The sequence below is a fragment of the Arachis ipaensis genome, chromosome B02 (assembly GCF_000816755.2).
Source record: "Arachis ipaensis cultivar K30076 chromosome B02, Araip1.1, whole genome shotgun sequence".
In the NCBI taxonomy this organism is placed as follows: Eukaryota; Viridiplantae; Streptophyta; class Magnoliopsida; order Fabales; family Fabaceae; genus Arachis; species Arachis ipaensis.
In genome coordinates this window covers 72,695,511-72,714,881 of record NC_029786.2, presented here as the reverse complement: position 1 = coordinate 72,714,881, position 19,371 = coordinate 72,695,511, and the positions used below count along the sequence as shown (strand labels likewise).

General features: G+C 33.6%; 2 protein-coding genes across 9 annotated transcripts; both read right to left on the bottom strand.

Moving 5' to 3' along the window:
• Positions 3,708-7,354, bottom strand: LOC107628381 (outer envelope protein 64, mitochondrial-like). 5 transcript variants are annotated; one of them, XR_002357591.1, is made up of 5 exons: positions 6,912-7,176; positions 5,634-5,834; positions 5,412-5,539; positions 4,815-4,871; positions 3,708-3,770 (listed from the first exon to the last, which is right to left on the bottom strand). XR_002357591.1 is itself a non-coding variant. In XM_021115945.1 (4 exons), coding segments are annotated over exons 1-4 (399 nt in total). In that variant the 5' UTR covers positions 6,981-7,176; the 3' UTR covers positions 3,854-4,870. The 5 variants fall into 5 exon arrangements, 3 of the variants coding, with proteins under 3 accessions (XP_020971604.1, XP_020971603.1, XP_020971602.1); XM_021115945.1 differs by lacking the exon at positions 3,708-3,770 and having other exon boundaries at positions 3,854-4,871; XM_021115944.1 differs by lacking the exons at positions 3,708-3,770; positions 4,815-4,871 and adding an exon at positions 7,201-7,354 and having other exon boundaries at positions 5,050-5,539; positions 6,912-7,077.
• LOC107625428 lies at positions 9,629-17,636 on the bottom strand. 4 transcript variants are annotated; one of them, XM_021115941.1, is made up of 15 exons: positions 17,553-17,617; positions 17,325-17,441; positions 16,480-16,983; positions 16,351-16,385; positions 16,038-16,116; positions 15,853-15,931; positions 14,253-14,333; positions 14,042-14,169; positions 13,719-13,769; positions 13,013-13,172; positions 12,094-12,295; positions 11,667-11,762; positions 11,003-11,128; positions 10,802-10,853; positions 9,629-10,339 (listed from the first exon to the last, which is right to left on the bottom strand). In XM_021115941.1, exons 3-15 carry the CDS (start codon positions 16,945-16,947, stop codon positions 10,187-10,189), a joined length of 1,710 nt encoding a protein of 569 aa, XP_020971600.1. In that variant the 5' UTR covers positions 16,948-16,983; positions 17,325-17,441; positions 17,553-17,617; the 3' UTR covers positions 9,629-10,186. The 4 variants fall into 4 exon arrangements, with proteins under 4 accessions (XP_020971600.1, XP_016183544.1, XP_016183545.1 ...); XM_016328058.2 differs by having other exon boundaries at positions 17,325-17,634; XM_016328059.2 differs by lacking the exons at positions 17,325-17,441; positions 17,553-17,617 and adding an exon at positions 17,221-17,296.

Sequence of the window (19,371 nt, the reverse complement as noted above, 5' to 3'; positions counted from 1 at the left end):
CTTTTGTTGATCCTTCCATGAGAAATTTGGGTGATTTCTCCATGAGGGGTTATAGGTGTTTCCATAAGGTTCACCCATATAATTTACCTCTGCTATTGCAGGGTTCTCAGGATCATAAGCTTCTTCTTCAGAAAATACCTCTTGAGTACTATTGGATGCAGCTTGCATTCCATTCAGACTCTGAGAAATCATATTGACTTGCTGAGTCAATATTTTATTCTGAGCCAATATACCATTCAGAGTGTCAATTTCAAGAACTCCCTTCTTAATAGGTGTCCCATTATTCACAGGATTCCTTTCAGAAGTGTACATGAACTGGTTATTAGCAACCATGTCAATGAGTTCTTGAGCTTCTGCAGGCGTTTTCTTTAGGTGAATGGATCCACCTACAGTATGGTCCAGTGACATCTTTGATAACTCAGACAGACCATCATAGAATATATCCAGAATGGTCCATTCTGAAAGCATGTCAGAAGGACACTTTTTGGTCAGTTGCTTGTACCTCTCCCAAGCTTCATAGAGGGATTCTCCATCTTTCTGTCTGAAGGTTTGAACATACACTCTAAGCTTACTAAGCTTTTGAGGAGGGAAGAACTTGGCTAAGAAAGCCGTGACCAGCTTATCCCAAGAGTTCAGGCTATCCTTAGGTTGAGAGTCCAACCATACTCTAGCTCTGTCTCTTACAGCAAACGGGAAAAGCATAAGCCTGTAGACCTCGGGATCAACCCCATTGGTCTTAACAGTATCACAGATCTACAAGAATTCAGTTAAGAACTGAAAAGGATCTTCAGATGGAAGTCCATGAAACTTGCAGTTCTGCTGCATCAGAGAAACTAATTGAGGTTTCAGCTCAAAGTTGTTTGCTCTAATGGCAGGAATTGAGATGCTTCTTCCATGTAAATTGGAATTAGGTGCAGTGAAGTCACCAAGCATCCTCCTTGCATTATTATTATTTTCGGCTGCCATCTCCTCTTCCTGTTCAAAAATTCCTGTAAGGTTGTCTTTGGATTGTTGTATTTTAGCTTCTCTTAGTTTTCTCTTCAGAGTCTTTTCAGGTTCTGGATCAGCTTCAACAAGAATGCCCTTTTCCTTGTCCCTGCTCATATGAAAGAAAAGAGAACAAGAAAAGAAGAGGAATCCTCTACGTTACAGTAAAGAGGTTCCTTATTGTTAGTAGAAGAAGAAAGGGAATAAGAGTGAGGAAGAATGGATAATCCAAACACAAGGGTGAGGATAGGAGCAGAGATATGAGATGAAAAGAAGTATTTGTAGATGAATAAATAAATAGAAGGAGATGAGAGAGAGGGGAATTCGAAAATTAAACAAAATAAAATAAAAATATTTTAAAATTAAATTTAAAATTCGAAAATTAATAATTAAAATTAAATTAAAATTAAAACAATTAGTTAATTAAAATGAAATTTTGAAAAAGAGGGAAGGAATTTTCGAAAATTAAAGGTAGAATTTGAAAAAGATTTGATTTTTGAAAAAGATTTTGAAAAAGATAGGATTTTCAAATTGAAAATTTGATTTGACTCATAAAAACAACTAAATTTTTAAAACTTTTGACTAAATCAAATCAAATTTTTGAGAATTATGAGTGAAATAAGGGAAAGATATTTTTTTATTTTTGAATTTTTAATGATGAAAGAGAAAAACACAAAAAAGACATAATGCATGAAAATTTTGGATCAAAACATGTGATGCATGCAAGAACACTATGAATGTCAAGATGAACACCAAGAACACTTTAAATGTCAAGATGAACACCAAGAACTTATTTTTGAAAGATTTTCAAGAAAGGAAAACATGCAAGACACCAAACTTAAAGATTTTTAATTTTTAGACACTAAGAATTCAAGAATGCATATGAAAAATAACAAAAGACACAAAACAAGAAAATATGAAGATCAAACAAGAAGACTGGCCAAGAACAACTTGAAGATCATGAAGAATGCAATGCATGAATTTTTCGAAAATAATTTTTAGAAAATTAAAAAGATGCAATTGACACCAAACTTAAAACTTGACTCTAGACTCAAACAAGAAACAGAAAAATATTTTTGATTTTATGATTTTAAAAATTTTTTGTATTTTTCGAGAATTAATTGGGAAAAATGAAAAAGAAGAAAATATTTTTTTTATTTTTTTTGAAAATAAGAATAATAAAAACAAAAAGGTTAAAATTAAAATAAAGTTACCTAATCTGAGCAACAAGATGAACTGTCAGTTGTCCAAACTCAAACAATCCCCGGCAACGGCGCCAAAAACTTGGTGCGCAGAAATCGTGATGGTTCCATTCCTTGGTAACGGCGCTAAAAACTCAATACGCACGTTCATAATCTTAGTTCTTTGTCACAACTTCGCACAACTAACCAGCAAGTGCACTGGGTCGTCCAAGTAATAACCTTACGTGAGTAAGGGTCGATCCCACGGAGATTGTCGGCTTGAAGCAAGCTATGGTCATCTTGTAAATCTCAGTCAGGCGGATTCAATTGATTATAGAGATTTAATAATTAAAAGATAAGCATAAAATAAAGATAGTGATACTTATGTAATTCATTGGTGAGAATTTCAGATAAGCGTATAGAGATGCGTTCGTTCCTCCTGAACCTCTGCTTTCCTATTGTCTTCAACCAATCATTCATACTCCTCTCTATGGCAAGCTGTATGTTATGCATCACCGTTGTCAATGGCTACATTCTGTCCTCTCAGTGAAAATGGTCCAATGCACTGTCACTGCATGGCTAATCATCTGTCGGTTCTCGATCATACTGGAATAGGATCCATTGATCCTTTTGCGTCTGTCACTACGCCCAACACTCGCGAGTTTGAAGCTCGTCGCAGCCATCCCTTCCCAGATCCTACTCGGAATACCACAGACAAGGTTTAGACTTTCTGGATCTCAAGAATGGCCGTCCATGGATTCTAACTTATACCACGAAGATTCTGATTAAGGAATCCCAGAGATACTCATTCAATCTAAGGTAGAACGGAAGTGGTTGTCAGGCACGCGTTCATAGTTGGGAATGATGATGACTGTCACAATCATCACATTCATATTGAGGTGCAAATGAATATCTTAGAATCGGAATAAGCTTAAATTGAATAGAAAAACGATAGTACTTTGTATTAATTCATGAGGAACAGCAGAGCTCCACACCTTAATCTATGGTGTGTAGAAACTCTACCGTTGAAAATACGTAAGTGATGAAGGTTCAGGCATGGCCGAATGGCCAGCCCCCAAACGTGATCAAAGGATCAAAAGACAATCCAAAGATATCCAAAGATCTAAATACAATATTAAAAAGTCCTATTTATGCTAAACTAGTTACTAGGGTTTACAAAAATAAGTAAATGATGCAGAAATCTACTTCCGGGGCCCACTTGGTGTGTGCTTGGGCTGAGCATTGACTTTACACGTGTAGAGGCTTCTTTTGGAGTTGAACGCCAGTTTGTAACCTGTTTCTGGCGTTTAACTCCACTTTGCAACCTGTTTCTGGCGTTTAACTCCAGAATGCAGCATGGAACTGGCGTTGAATGCCAGTTTGTATCGTCTAAACTCGGTCAAAGTATGGACTATTATATATTTCTGGAAAGCCCTGGATGTCTACTTTCCAACGCAATTGAGAGTGCGCCATTTGGAGTTCTGTAGCTCCAGAAAATCCACTTTGAGTGCAAGGAGGTCAGAATCCAACAGCATCTGCAGTCCTTCTTCAACCTTTGAATCTGATTTTTGCTCAAGTCCCTCAATTTCAGCCAGAAAATACCTAAAATTACAGAAAAACACACAAACTCATAGTAAAGTCCAGAAATATGATTTTTATTTAAAAACTAATAAAAATATACTAAAAACTAACTAAATCATACTGAAAACTATGTAAAAACAATGCCAAAAAGCGTATAAATTATCCGCTCATCAGTAACATATCCAGAACTATTGAAAAATATTGATGAACATATTGAAGATAGAGCAATACTAGCACCAACATTGAAAATAGTTGATGAGATAAACAACTACATGATGAGCTTAAACCCTACTGAAGCACAAACATATTACAGCTCAGACAAGGCATGCCCAACAGAATCCAACAATGACTTATTGGCATCCATACACACACCAGAATTCCTAAACACAATCAGATGTTCAGGAGTTCCAAATCATGAGTTGAAATTAAAGGTTCGAACCCCTATAATGTTACTGAGGAATATAGACCATTATGCAGGATTGTGCAATGGTACCCACTTGGTTGTCACTAGGCTTGGAAAACACATCATTGAAGCATGTAGCAAGGTTGGGAAGAACAAAGGTCATAAGGTGTTTATTCCTAGGAAGACTCTAAGCCCATCAGATCATCGAATTCCATTCAAGTTCCAACGAAGACAGTTTCTTATAATGGTGTCTTACGCAATGACTATAAATAAGAGCCAAGGACAATCATTGTCAAAGGTTAGTTTATTACTCAAAAAGCCTGTTTTTACTCACGGCCAGCTTTATGTCGCAGCATCTAGAGTAACAAATAGGCAAGGACTGAAGATACTATTGTGCCATGATGCTAATAACCGAACAGAGACAGACAATGTCGTATTCAAAGAAGTTTTTAGGAATATTTGTTGAAGAGGGCATCTTACAACAAGAAAGTTGCTTAACTCCGTGTTAATTTTGCCGAAGCGAAATCATCGCATCAAATAGGTACTCCTTTTGCTCCAGTGTAGACTATTTAATTATGCAACCTTTAGACACATTTATGATATTTAAGTAACTAACTCAGGCATGTATCACTTAAATCTTAATTTGATATAACAGAATTTACCTGGTAGCGTAGTAGTGATTCTTTAGCAGCTCCACATCTTAGATACGCCTTCACATTCTGCAGAAAATATAAAATGAGCTACACTTGACAAAACGGATACTTTTTATAGATGTATAAATATTAAGATTGTTAACGCACAGCCCAACAAACGTGCATTAACAAGAAAAAGAATACAAGCAATTTCATAACCTCAAAGATCCCAGGAAACTATCGAAATATGGAAATGAACATTATGATCATTATCAAGAAAAAGAATATAAGCAATGAAATCAAGTCCATTTGAACTTCTCTGGCAATTGCAAAAGACAGATGTGCATTAGGTAACAGGATGTTACCGGCAGTTCTCAACATATTAGAGGGTACTGTAACACTTTAAATAGGTTATCAAAGTTTAGAAACCAATTACAAATCACATATTAGAAAACAAGATTTATAAAAAATGCTACTGTAACATGCTTATCTTCTCACATTCTTATCAATCAAAATTGCATTATTGCAGTCTTCTTATGCTTGCTGAAAACTGCATAATTTCATGTGAAACCGTTTAAAGAAAGAAATGGACAAAATACCAATCGGCAACTAGGAGAAACCTCATACCAGGCTAACTTTAAGTAAGCAACCGCTCGGTTACAGTAGTAAGTCGCATTCATGCCATTCAGTTTGATAGCCTTAGTGTAGTAATTGAGTGCCTTATTCCACTGGCTTCCTTTAAAGGCTGCATTTCCCTGAAGAATACGCCTTTTATCAGCTTATGTCATATTATCCACCTTGCACATATAATGCAAGCTGCTGCTCTTAAAGTAGCAAGATAGAACAAACCTTCTCCTCTAGAAGCTCAGAAGTTTCAATGTTGCCATTGGTATCTAGTAATGGCAAAGAATAGGAGGCAACACTAACTTGCTCTTGAAGAGTGCAATACATATCCAACACCGTATCAAGTAGAAATTTATCAGCCCTATGGAATGAGATGAATGAAACAGAAACACAACCACCATTATGAGAACCTAATGGAACTGTAACCTGCAACAAACAGTATAAAAGTTAGCAAGCAGCTCAAGCAACGTTTCAGAACGAATGTAACTGAGAAAAGGAACAATATCACCTCTAGCACCTAAAAATATTAAATTACTTGACAACATCCAGACACGCTAGCAATGCTCGACAATGCAGAAGTTCTGACATGAAACTCAGAAGACAACCCTTACTTTGTATTAAGCTTAAATGGACAGTTTGCTACAGAAGGAATAACGAGTATTCCATCATCTTGATGGACAACTAACCAAAATCAGGATGTGTTTAATTGGATGGGATGGAAAGTAGACTTGCCAAAATTTTTTGGTCATTTCGTTGTAAAAATCAGTGATCTAAGTAATTTTGGCATAAATAATGAAATTCCATGACAAGTCATTCCACTTATTCAAAAAATTAAATAACAAGAACTGCTTACTACATTATTTTATTTTCTGTCTCCTATGATAGAATTAACATTAACATCACTATAACCTTCAATATTGATAACACTAAATACAGAGCACAATGGATATAAATAAAGAATAAATACACATTTTATAGTACATTTAGTAGACTTTGAAATGCAGCTCGCATCTCAGTCCAGACTTTATACAAGGTTTTTATATTATTATGAGTAGCATTAAGCTATTAATAGCAGCAATAACACCAATAACACACTCAAAAACATCATGGCCTAATTCGGGTTTGATGGATTTGACCCAATCTTCATAATTGGTTTTAAATTTATATCTGAAATCAGATGAAGAAACACATTTCTAGAATAAATACATGCCATAATATTCTTTGTTTCTTATAGACAGAATATAAAACAATGTAAGCATATAAATATACCACATCATTTACACACCACAAAGCATTCTGCAGTTACGAAAGAAGTAACCATTAATTGCAAAGTATGGTTCTTTTGAAACTAAAGTTCAAAATTGTTTGAGAGAAATATCCCAGGCAAAGGCATCAATTAACAAACAAAAAAGTTTTTCTAATATCAAAATGAAGAATAGATAACCATATGGTACAACATTGTCTACTACAATAAACTAAATCACAAAGCATATAATAGAATACCCTTGGGTTGAAAGCATAACTGCAGAAAGAGCTTTCAATATAGATGCTCCATTTTCTTGGTCTGTTCATGCTGGATGAAGCTTTAGGCTGGGCACTTTAGAAGTAATATCCAAAGGATGAAAATTTTTCAGCGCCAACATGTGTTAATCAGCACTTTAATACTCACCTTATCACACAACAAATACATTGTCATTTAAACAAGCGTTGGTTAACTGAATAAGGAGAGCACATTGCAATTTACAATTAAACTTAGCCAAGGTCTGAGATTTTTAATATGTGAAATACTTACTATGATAATTGATTAATACTTTAGCCCTCCTCTTTTCACTGTTGAACTGGATACCAAACAGTAGCTGCAGCACACCAAGTTTAGATAAATCGGGTTTAGCTTATTTTGGGGCAAAAATGGTTTTGGCATTGAGAATTTGAATTACTCATACTCTTTTTTGGGAAAGAAACATACTGTTTTTTTAATTGCACCTAAATGTCTTCTGATTGGTTGGTAGACTTTAAATGACTCTTTCTCATTGGTTGGTGCACCTTAAAAGTCTTGCTCTTAAATTTAATATTAATTACTAATGGAGAGGATATTAGTTTTATTAATTTAATTTAGTCTCCAATTATATAATTTGTTATATCGTAATGTTTTAGTATATTTTTTTGTGCTTACGTAATCTAATCAATTTTATTTTGTAAGATTTAAAAACAAATAATAAAATAAAATATTAAATTATTCGATGTTAATTAATTAATTGTCAAATATCACGTAACAACCATATGATTTTTTGTTAACAAAACAATCAACTTGTGCATTTTGTGGATTTAAAATAAAAAACACAAAATTTAAATAAAACACATCGTAGAATTTAATTTATTAACTTAAATTAGTTTAAAATTTTATTGTGTAAACTTTATTTCATATATAAATATATTTTTTTAATTACTTGATGACTTCATCCAATAATTATATGTCTCCTGATGGAATAAAGAAATTTTTGGTATATCCGTTGCTTACACTAAATTATTTTATCAGTTTGAAATAAGAAAAATGATTATTATGAAAAAAGTAAATATCAGATTTTATGTTTGAATCATCAAATGGTCCGCACGGGTTATATACTAGTTGTTTACTCACAAAATAGGCAGTAGAAATTTAGTGCCATATGTCACTTAATGAGATATACCACTTGTCGAATGTAAACAGCTGCACGTGTCAAACAATTAACCTACTACTACTCTCCTATTATATATTAATAGATAGATACTTAGCCTGATATTAATTTGTCCGCTAGTGACTGGGAAAAGACCAAATTAGCCTTGGTTGCGAAACATTAAACAAATCAATGTTAAACAAATTCTTATATTTAATAGCGTGGTGAGGACCTCTAAGTCTTTCTTTTTCTCTATAACCAATATTATGGTATTGTGTATTTCGAAATTGAAATAAACTATGTTAATGTAAATTCTATTATATATATTACAATGTTCATCCTTTATTTAATTTCCTCAAACTTTGTTATTTTGTGGATTCTTATTTTTTTTTTACGTTGATTATATGAATGATCATCCAAACTAACTGACAATTAAATAATTGTATAAAATATTTTACCATCAATACATCAAAATTAAACTCTAATTTATATCTAAAAGTATAAGATAAAAATAAATATTAAGTCGATTTAACAAAAAACAAAACATTACTTATCATAAAATATATAATAATTTCACATAACAACATAAAATATATAATAATTTCACATAACAACATAAAATATATAATAATTTCACATAACAACATAAAATATATAATAATTTCACATAACAACATAAAATATATAATAATTTCACATAACAAATTATTACTATTTCTTTTTTACAGGAATTATTACTTAAACTCATTCTAAAAAATTAGGCCACTTAATAAAAACAATTTTCGTCAGCCTAATTTGGATCCTTTCTTCATAGAACAATCAAACTAAGCCAGGAAATGATAACCAAAAAGGAAAAACAGGAAAAAGCCTAGCAATAAATCAGCTTAGCTCGCCTTCATCTCAGCTAAACTAAATTTTACACCTGCGGAAACCCAGGTCTTTCGTAAATCTTATTCCTTGGGGTTCACCAAGAATCGAACTCTTGGCTTTTCGGATCTAGAGCTCACCAAGGATCGAACTCTTGGCTTTTCGGATCTAGAGCTCTGATAACATGTCATGATACATCCCAAAAATTTCAGCTGATGGGAAAAGGTAACACTAATGGTTATATCTCTAATACTGAATCAGACATCCCTAAACCTTCATTGTACACATTGTACAAATATTCCATTGGCTCCCTATACTTTCTCTTTTAATTTATATCTTCATGGTCAAAACAAACTGAAACATCACGTCCCGCTCCGTACAGTGCCATACCAGAACCTCTTCGTAAATTTTATTTCTTAGAGTTTAACAGTAATTCAACAACAGTGGATAAGTTTTTACCTGATTAACTTTTACTCCATAAATATTTCTCCCTCAAATTTCCCCTATACTCATAATCATTAACGTCTTTGGAATACTAGATTAATAATACGGTACTGTGGGGACATTTCGTGTATATTTTTAAGGTTGCTTGAGGAATAATCTGGAACGGATATAACAGGGAACAGCAGCTAGGGAGAGTTTATAACATGCTTTTTCGTATTGTGATGTGGGAGATTTTGCTCCTAGATTAGAAAACTAAATCAAGACAAACCACCACCAAATAATTACAATCCATATACATGGGTATACATATATTTCAAAAATGCCAAAAAGAAACAAACTCTTCTGGCATAATAAAATCCTCCAAATCCACAATTAAAATTGATTACAGTTATTGCACAGTGGCCCAACTGTAAAAGCTCTGCATGAAAAAACAAGCGTACAAAATGCAGGAACGGACAGAACTTCCGTTCTTTTCTAATCCTCAGGTTCTGCGGAAACTTTCCTTGATGCAAAAATCATTTAAGGTTCTGTAGTTTCTGCCGGCAACTGCTGTCAAGCTCAACTGCAAGTTTCACCTTCACTTGTCATACTACTTCAAGTATATTGACTCCAATTTTGCACTGTAAAGATAGCTTCTGCAGTCATTTGCCAAAAGCATTGATGCCAGTTTCCTTGATATATGCAATAAAAGCGCATAGCACGGAAACACAGCTGGTTATGCCAAATGAAAGGCATCATTAGATAATTCAGTTGTTAGAGAAACAGATCTGATGCTGATACACTTGGCACAAAGCAAATGTCGATAAGAGAGTCTTAGTCTGCATCACCAAGCCCATCACTCCCATCACCCCTCTTGGATATGGGAGTAAAATGAGAAGCTGGTTTCTTTTTCTGGGAAGCAATTTCAGCATTCTTCCGTAAAACAGCTCCAGGAGATGGATAAGGTCGTTGTTGAAAGAGAGGACCCTGAAATAAACCACGAAAGACATTTGTAATTGAATTTGCGTCTTGGCCAAGGTCACAAACAAAGCTGAACCTATAATTACAATCACAATTATGATTGGTATGTATCTTTCACTATGCATTTCCTCTGTTCCTTCATGCAGGCATCACTGAGCAACACTTCCACTTGATATCAACACTTGAGGTAGTTTTGTTTATCAAATGCAACCACCTCATCCACCAATTCTAGGCATAATATTTTACCCACAATCCATAAGTTTGGCCAGCTTTAAAATAACAGACCAATAAACAAAATGGTGTTTAGAGTATTAAGACATCCAAGGATACCAGGTTCAAGAAAACCTTTTTTATTGAAAATGCCTAAAATTGAATAGATATCAAATGAACAGATAAGAAAAGCAACTAAAGAAGAAGCAAGGAGCAAAAGAGCTTGGAGGAAAAGGAAGCAAATAAGAAGGTACATACAGTTGCTGTTGTGTCAGCTGCTCGTGGCTGCACACCTTTCAAACCAACAACCCTGAAATTGATCATAAATTAAAATCAAATTCATCAATCATGCTTTTCTAACTAAAAACAAAGTTTATAAACAATAAAACAACCATTCAAACAGCAACAGGATTTTAAAAGGGATTAATTTTTTTTTTTTATTTCAAAAGGAAAGCATACCATCCACCACGAGGAGCATCCGAATAGGAGCTTGGATCCATGGGATCTAACTCATCATCCTCTGCATAGGCACGCTTCTTGCCCCCTTTTTTACCTCCTTTATCAAAAGGAGGTTTCCAACTGGACCTGGAGGGAAATTGAGATCGATATATCCATTATGGCTTTGTGAAAACCCATAATAAAATCCAAAGCCATATCTTAAACAAAAATAAAGAAATAATAAATAACTCGATTTTCATCATTTTGTGGCATAGCAGTTCAACCAATAGTTCAAATTACTTAGATACAGAGTAACTGCAGTCCAATTTTCATTTCACAGACTGCAGTTGGTTATCTGCATTATCCTCTGTCTCTGATGAGAACTTAACAGACATTATGCGCTTCTCTTCAAAAGATAACTGCTTCTTCATCTTCACCAACTCTTTTCAACAGGAATGCAGATTCCACAATTGTTATTCTACACACTATTTTCCCAGACATAAGAGAACTATAGAATAAAACGTATACTTCTCACACCAGATTAAAATCCAAGCACATAAAATTTTCAATAGAGACTACAACGTAGACAAAGAGACAATCTGAGTGATATCATGTAACAGGTACAGAAACAACAAATTCAGTTGTGAGAGGCAGCACTATGGATGTTTACAAAGATAAAATATACCTCTGTTTGCTAGCCTTATGATCAGAAGTTTCACTGGGGTGCGCAGCACTACTTTGCTGATTATTCAGATACTGACATTGTGGAAGATTCAGAACTCTGCATTTGTTCATTTCAAGAAAAGGCCAAAACAAGAAAGCATTAGAGAAAAATCATTTATTGCTATCACTGAATAACCCCGTTGCAAGATAAGAAGTTGAGACCCCATACAAAACCGGGTCACAATATTGATATAAATGTGTGATATCACATTCTACTTGTTTTAAGATACAACGGCTAATGTAAATCTATGTATATTCAGAATAAACAAAGTTAAAAACAAAATCATTAAGCCATAGCAAGGTAATAAGGTATACATTTCAACAGCAAAAGCATTCTTTGAAGAAATCCCGAAAATAAAGCCGTAAACAAGCAAGAGTAATTGCTATACCTAGTGCAGTGTTTGCAGTAACCCCATGACTGCACAAGGCCAACTCCCCAACCACCGCATGCCATGCATTTTGGAAAATTAGATGATTGGCCATCCCCGCCATCAGCGTGCAAGTCTGAGTGATATGACATAGCTTCCAGTTTTGAATTAGGGCGCTCCCATTGTGAGACATGAGTTTTTGTATTGTAGTAATACCTATGGCCTTCAACATAAAGGAGGAATTAAATGTAATGACTTTTATGATTCATAAAATGGGACCAAACATAAATAACACACACACGTGACTTTTTAAATGGCTTCTAATGATGAATGGTGAATAAGACAACTAAATCAAGCCTTATGTGGCTAGGCAATATATCATTGGTCTTAATATTGTCAAGTACCGCTGTCCAAATAAAGCACTTAACCTTAGACAGAACATATACTGCCAAAAGGTTTATCAACTATCAAGGAAGAATGAGATTCTATTCTAGCAAGAATGCATTAGGAATTGAAAGGATGCTACATCTGTCATGCATCTTTTCCTAACTAACTTTTGATGTTTTTAAAGTGCTAAGGAGTAAAAGTTGCTAAAGCATGGTGTTTATTTGCAGCTGTTGTGTCCTTCACCAAACAGCTCACAGTGGCATAGGCAATTGCAACATTAATGCATTGGCACTCAAATCTGGAGCAGAGATTTATAATGATAACTATTGTAGAATGTCCTATATAAAAAATAAAATAAAAAATAAAAAAGCAACCAAAAGCTTTGACAAATCTTGGAGGCATGAACTCTAACAAAACTACTAAAAAAATATAACATTTGTCAGACTTCTTCCTTGCCAACAACTACATGGCACAAACTCCTTTTGAAGTTAGAAATACATAATAGTAAAAACCATAGAAAGATCAAACACAAATAAGTGATATTTTGCTGAACCTGATGTTTCATCCAATGCCTCTATCCAATTCTCTGGAAGACGTAAAGATGATGACGATTGCAAACTTAATGCTGCTTCATGGGGTTTTTCCCATTGACTCTTCCCAGTGGTTTCATTATAATAATAACATGCACCACTTCCTGGATCTTTTGCCTCCACCTACAAGGAAAATGTAGTATTAAATAATAGTTAGAAATCGATGGAAAATATAAACCTAAATGAAAATAAGTGATTCAGATCTGAACAAAAAAATAAGTGATGGAAGTCTGCTAATCATTTGAGCTTAGAATGAAAGTGATTAATTATATATCTTTAGACCCAGACACCTAGTCATGAACTTCTCTATCTATAAACAAAGGTTATTACATTATCAGAGTGAAAGGCATCTAACTAGCCATCTTTCAAACATAAGATAGGTATATTGGCTATATTGTTCTGTAATTCATATACTAAGTACCAGGATTTTCGCAGCCCTTATGAATTGCTAACTCTTCTAATATTTTCTGAACATATAACTTATAGTGATTACTAATATGCATTAGATATGATCACCTAAGAATCATTCCAATTTTTTCTTCTCATATCAAATCCCGGATCTCATTTATGGAAGTCCCATGAAAATAAGGAGATCAACCACGTTAAAAATCATATGCAGAAATTTATATGAAAGGTATACATTTATAGTAACTTATGCATGATACATACCCATCCAGGGGGCAACTTTTCATTCTCCATGGGTTTAGCTGATGTAACTTTCTGAAATTTGAGAACAGGCAGTCTGTCAGAACAGAGTAACAGACAGAAAATAATGTACCATAAAATACCCAAGAACATTAGTGAAAATTGAATTCTAAATTACGATTGCAGCAAAATAAACTTTACTATAATGGCCCCAAACAAAAAAAAAAGGAGAGAAACAAAAAGAAACAAAACAAAAAACGAAAACAGAAATCCATGGAAACAAGTTAAAAAAAGAGAAGGGGCAATGTTTCATCGTAACAAAGATAAAATGAAATCAATATTCTTACATTATCTTCAGTATGTGTATCATCTTTAAGAATACCCCTAGCTCTCAACTTCTGCTTGAGGTATTCAGGCAATTCTCTAGCTGCATGTTTCTGCTCAGAACCTCCATCAGCTTTTAATTCAGAATAACCTGCTCCAGAATTCAAGAACCAACTAAGGGTGAATGGGTGATGCAGCATGACTCAACTAATTCCGAAATTAAATGTATGATACCTGCAGTTGCATTAAGCTTGGGAGCATCATAATAGGCACCTCCACCAGGTACACCATATCCATTACCTATTTCTGAATTACCTGATAAAAGTAAAGCCAAATTGATTTCAACGAAAGCATATGGGTTCGTCATAGATATAATAAAATTTTAGAACAGTTGCGGTGTAGTGTTAGGATATTTTGGATCATCGGTAAATGTTAATAAAAAAGAGGATGACGAGAAAAAGTCACTCCAATCCAAGATCAGGGCAAGCCCCATGAATCAACAAGCACATACAAATAAGTAGGAAAATCAAAGAATCAAACCCATGACTAATCAAGGATCAAGGACAGACGGATTAATTGGTTAGACAAACGGACAAACCCATTGTGGACCATTTATGAAATAATGCCTGTGACTATTGTATAACTACCATGCCACTAGTACATGTAGCATGGTGAACATTAGAATCAACAGCTAGTTCTTAATTACCTTTTTCCTGAAAACATGTGTCTAATATCTAATAAATATATCTAGTGCAACTGGATGCCTATACAAGTATACAAGCAATGCTGCCACTGTCATACATAGTTGCTTCACCTAGTTTGTGCTTGTTATTAAGCACTTCAATTCTATGGTGTATCCAATCTGACATCTCCAACATCCATGAGTTTTATTGCAAGCCATCTTTTTTGCAGATCTCTTTCCATCTTTTTCTTATTAAGTGCTTGCTTATAACAAGCTTAACGCTTAGTAAACTTCATCTTGAGAAAAACTGGTAAATACGATTCGAGTAACTAACTGCTATATGATAAATATGTGTGCCATTGGCAACATTAGACAATTACGGAATAGAAACCGTTATGAGAGTATGACATGTATTTATTCCCCGTATATATACCACCACTAGGTGTAAAGTACCCAAGCAACTTTCTCATAAAGTTCTTTCAATTGGGTTTTTGTTTGCCCTTTTTATCTCATCAGAACATATTTTTTATCCATTAACTAGCAATCTTTGTTTTCCTTTTGCCTGAAGTAAGAAGTTCACAAGAATCAGTATTTCTCAGAAACAAAACCTCTCTAGACTCTACATACAGTAAACAACTAATACCACAAGGACGAAGCCAACAAGCAACAATAAACTACATAATTGTCTCCAAACTACACCAATAATACAGAAGTATACAAGTGAAAGCGCTCCAAACAGCCTTCTCGGATTTTGCAACATATGTATCAAGAAAGCCTTACTGTCATCTTTATTTGATAGACAAGTATATTAAAATCATATGACTATTCAAAATGGCAGAGTCAGTAAATAAACTGCAAACGAAAAGGCATCCATAGCGAGTAAACATATCCAAAAATCACCACAAAAGAAAATAAAAGTCTCATAACCTTCAGTATCATCAGTCACAAATGCTGAAACAAATCAACAATAGACAGCAATATACAAAGAAAGCAAGTTAAAGAGAATGGAAAAGGTAAGAATAGAGTAATATAATCACTCCACCAACGACATCAACCATTAACGTAACAACATATATCATTGAGCATGAGAAAATGTACAAGACAAAAAAAGGTTATAAGATGATATTTGGTTAAAGTAACTAAACTACAGACCTTCTTCTGGATGTGAAGCTTTCCCACGCTTAACAGCTATTTCAGCCCTGTGCTCTGTGGCCATCTTCAGTAGATGTTCCTGTTTAGTAAAAAGGAAAGTACAAAATTAATGAATCGAAAAATGGAACTCATTTCATTATATTGAAAGGGATAAAATTATTTCAAATCATGTGTTTATCACGCACCTTCAAAGCATTGGGATCACGGCGTTCTGAGAATATGTCCAAATTATCTTTGGCAGGTGAAGTCTCAATTTTTCCCTCTCTACATCAACATAATAAATATATTTAACTTTGTGATTTTAGATTCCTAAAATACTCTTTCTCTCTTTTAGAATAAGTATTCTATTATTACGAAGATTTTTTTTGTTTGTTTTCCTTAGTCAGTCTGTGTGTTTTTTGTTTTAAAACATTTATTTTGAACAGAACAGAGTATTTAACAAGTAATACATATTTCAGAATCAAGAAAGTATATCACTCAAGAGAAAACAGTCCATACCTTTGGCTCCTTATGATATTTTGGGTTGCAATTTCCTAACAGCAAAGATAAAATCCAAAATACTGAGAACAACTAAATAAAAATGTGAAGAATACAAGAAAAATTGAATACAAGAGTCGAGATACATACTTGTTCTCGTAAGATAGCATCCTGAGCAGTAGCATCTATGTCACTGGCACTGCTTAATTGTATTTGTACATTGGAGCATGTGGCAGACACATTAGAGACATCTACCATGACATCACCAACTTTCTGTGCAAACCCGGATTCTTGTGATACTAATGAAGGAGCAATCTCAACAATCTGATATCCTCCAGCAACAGGGTTTGAAAACTTATTTTGTTTGGCCAAAGGAGGGACCTCTGAGGTAAGGACTTGACCGGTGACAACACCATATTGGGGGAGGGATCCTTCTTGGAAGTTATTATCAGATGTAACTGGAACATTGAGAGGAAACTGATACTGTGGTCCAGAATAGCTTGAATGGTACTGAGTTCCTGGAACAGGTTGCGAAATAACTTTTTGAGGCACGTTCGATGAATAGTTAGGCCAAGAATTAACCCCTGGAGGGAGCGGCTGGCCTTGGGAATTATCCATATCTGCTTCTCTTTTTGTATAAAAAGGGGCTAACGCCTGAACAAAACGAAACTAAACAATCAAAACAGGCAGAGAAAAACCCCACGAGTCTACTAAGATTTCAAAACCCTAAATATGCAAAGAGTGGGTAAAATCTTAATCAAATGCTTATGTTCAACTAAGAAAGTGTATCTATCACTCGACAGCTCCTGCAGCGAACATTCAACCTTCCATTTTATTTTCTCTTTTTCTTAGTCACTAAATAAATAAATAAAGCATTTTCATTGCGAGAACCTTTTTGCATAATTGTCACATCCTTCAATAAAATTCGAATACAGAACTACACAAGAATGAGTGCGAAGAGAAGAGTAAGAATTATAATGAATTCGAAATTGTACCCGTAGGAATTCTAGATGAATCGCTTTGCAGAAGCCATCGAAGTTGGAAAAGCCACAAAACAATGGAGAAATGAAGCTTCCTGTGGAAGCGTAGCTAGCAGGCACAACGAACTCAAGCTGAGAGTATAAAAGAAGAAAGATTCAAAACTAAGGGGAAATAAAATAACTGTTTCAATAACAGATGTGAGCATGCGACCGAGAGTCTGAGAGAAAGCGAGAGGTGTATACTGGGATTACGGCTTTTAGCTTTTACGTCTGCCGTGGAAGAACGAAGCTAGCTGAGTATGGCTTAGGCTTGGTTTGACAAAGTTTTTGGTTGAGTAAAAGACTATGCTTTGTGTTTGCAGTTTTTAAGGCTGCACACATATCGAATCGGATCGGATATATCCTAAAATTTTTTTTGATCTGCACTGTAATTATCGGATCGGATAAAATACGATATCTGTATTTTTTTAAGTTGGATTCGATCCGATCTGCATACTTGTGGATCGGATATCGGATATCGGATATATCTGCATAATTTAAAAAAAATTATTTTAAGATTTTATTGGGCTGTTTTTACAAAAAAATATCCAAAAAATTCATTTTTTATCTGATTAAGCCTATTTATTCTTAAAATATTATCAATAATAGTTCTTTTGAATAACAAAAACAAAATAATAACACAAGATTTAAGTTTAATTATTCTAAGTTAAAGTACAACATAAAAAATTAAAAACAAAATATCATAAAATTCATAAAATAACACATTAAAATTCATATCACATTAAGGTTTACTTTCTTAAACTATGCTATTTATATGTGATGTGCAGATATGCGGATTTGCGGATCGGATCCGCGGATATCACTGCTGAATCCGCAATCCGATCCTACCATAGTGCGGATCGGATTTGATCCGATCCGATGGTTCTGCAGATCGGATAATATCCGCAAAATTTGGATTGGATACGGATAATTACCGCAGATATGCGGATATTATCCGATCTATGTGCAGCAGTTTTTAAAAGATTGGAGTACTATTAAAAGTACTTACAATAGAACTTTTTAAAGTTGGATTGTGTTTTTAAAAATCTAATATAACTTTATATATTAATTAATTTTTAAATTGAATGCTTACATTTATATTTATTATAGTATTTTTAAATTTTAAAAGCTATTTTATCAAATGCAATTAATGTTGTTTGTGTTTATTAAAAGCTATTTTTAATTTGATTTACTAAACATAAATGTTACAACTTTTAAAAATTAACTTTTATAAGCTACTTTTGAAAAATAAAAGCTTTACCAAACTAAGGGCCCGTTTGGGAAACTTTAGAAGTAACTTTTTTTAACTTTTGACTTATGAAAAGTAGTAGTATTAATGTCTGGTGCAATTTTCAAAACCAAATTGTAACTTTCTAAGAAGCTATTTTGGAGCTTATAGAGAAGTTAAAAAAATGACTTCTCTCATAATACTTCTACTTTTCATCACATTTCTATAAAATAAGTACTTCTAGAGTTAAAAATCCAAACACAAAATAACTTATTTATAAGTTACTTTTAACAGAGTCATTTATTGTTTCAGTTATTTTATCAAAAGGAGCTTAATTAAGTTGGTTACCCAAACTGGGCCTAAGCCTTAGTTTGGTAAAGCTTTTATTTTTCAAAAATAGTTTATAAAAGTTAATTTTTAAAAGATGGTTTTTAAAAATTATAGAATTTATATTTAGTAAATTAAATTAAAAATAACTTTCAATAAACACAAGCAACAACAATTGCGTTTGGTAAAATAACTTTTAAAAATTTAAAAATACTATAATAGACATAAATATAAACATTAAATTTGAAAATTAGTTAACATATGATGTTATATTATACTTTTAAATTTTAAAAAATACAAGTTGACTTTGAAAAATTCTATCTTAGGTACTTTCAAAAGTATCCTAATATTTTAAAAGCTGTAAGTACAAGCACATGGTCTTTTGGATTTACCAAACACAAAAAAAAAACTTGAACTTTTAAAAAGCACAAGAACTTCTTCAAAAAGCTTTACCAAACCAAGCTGTAC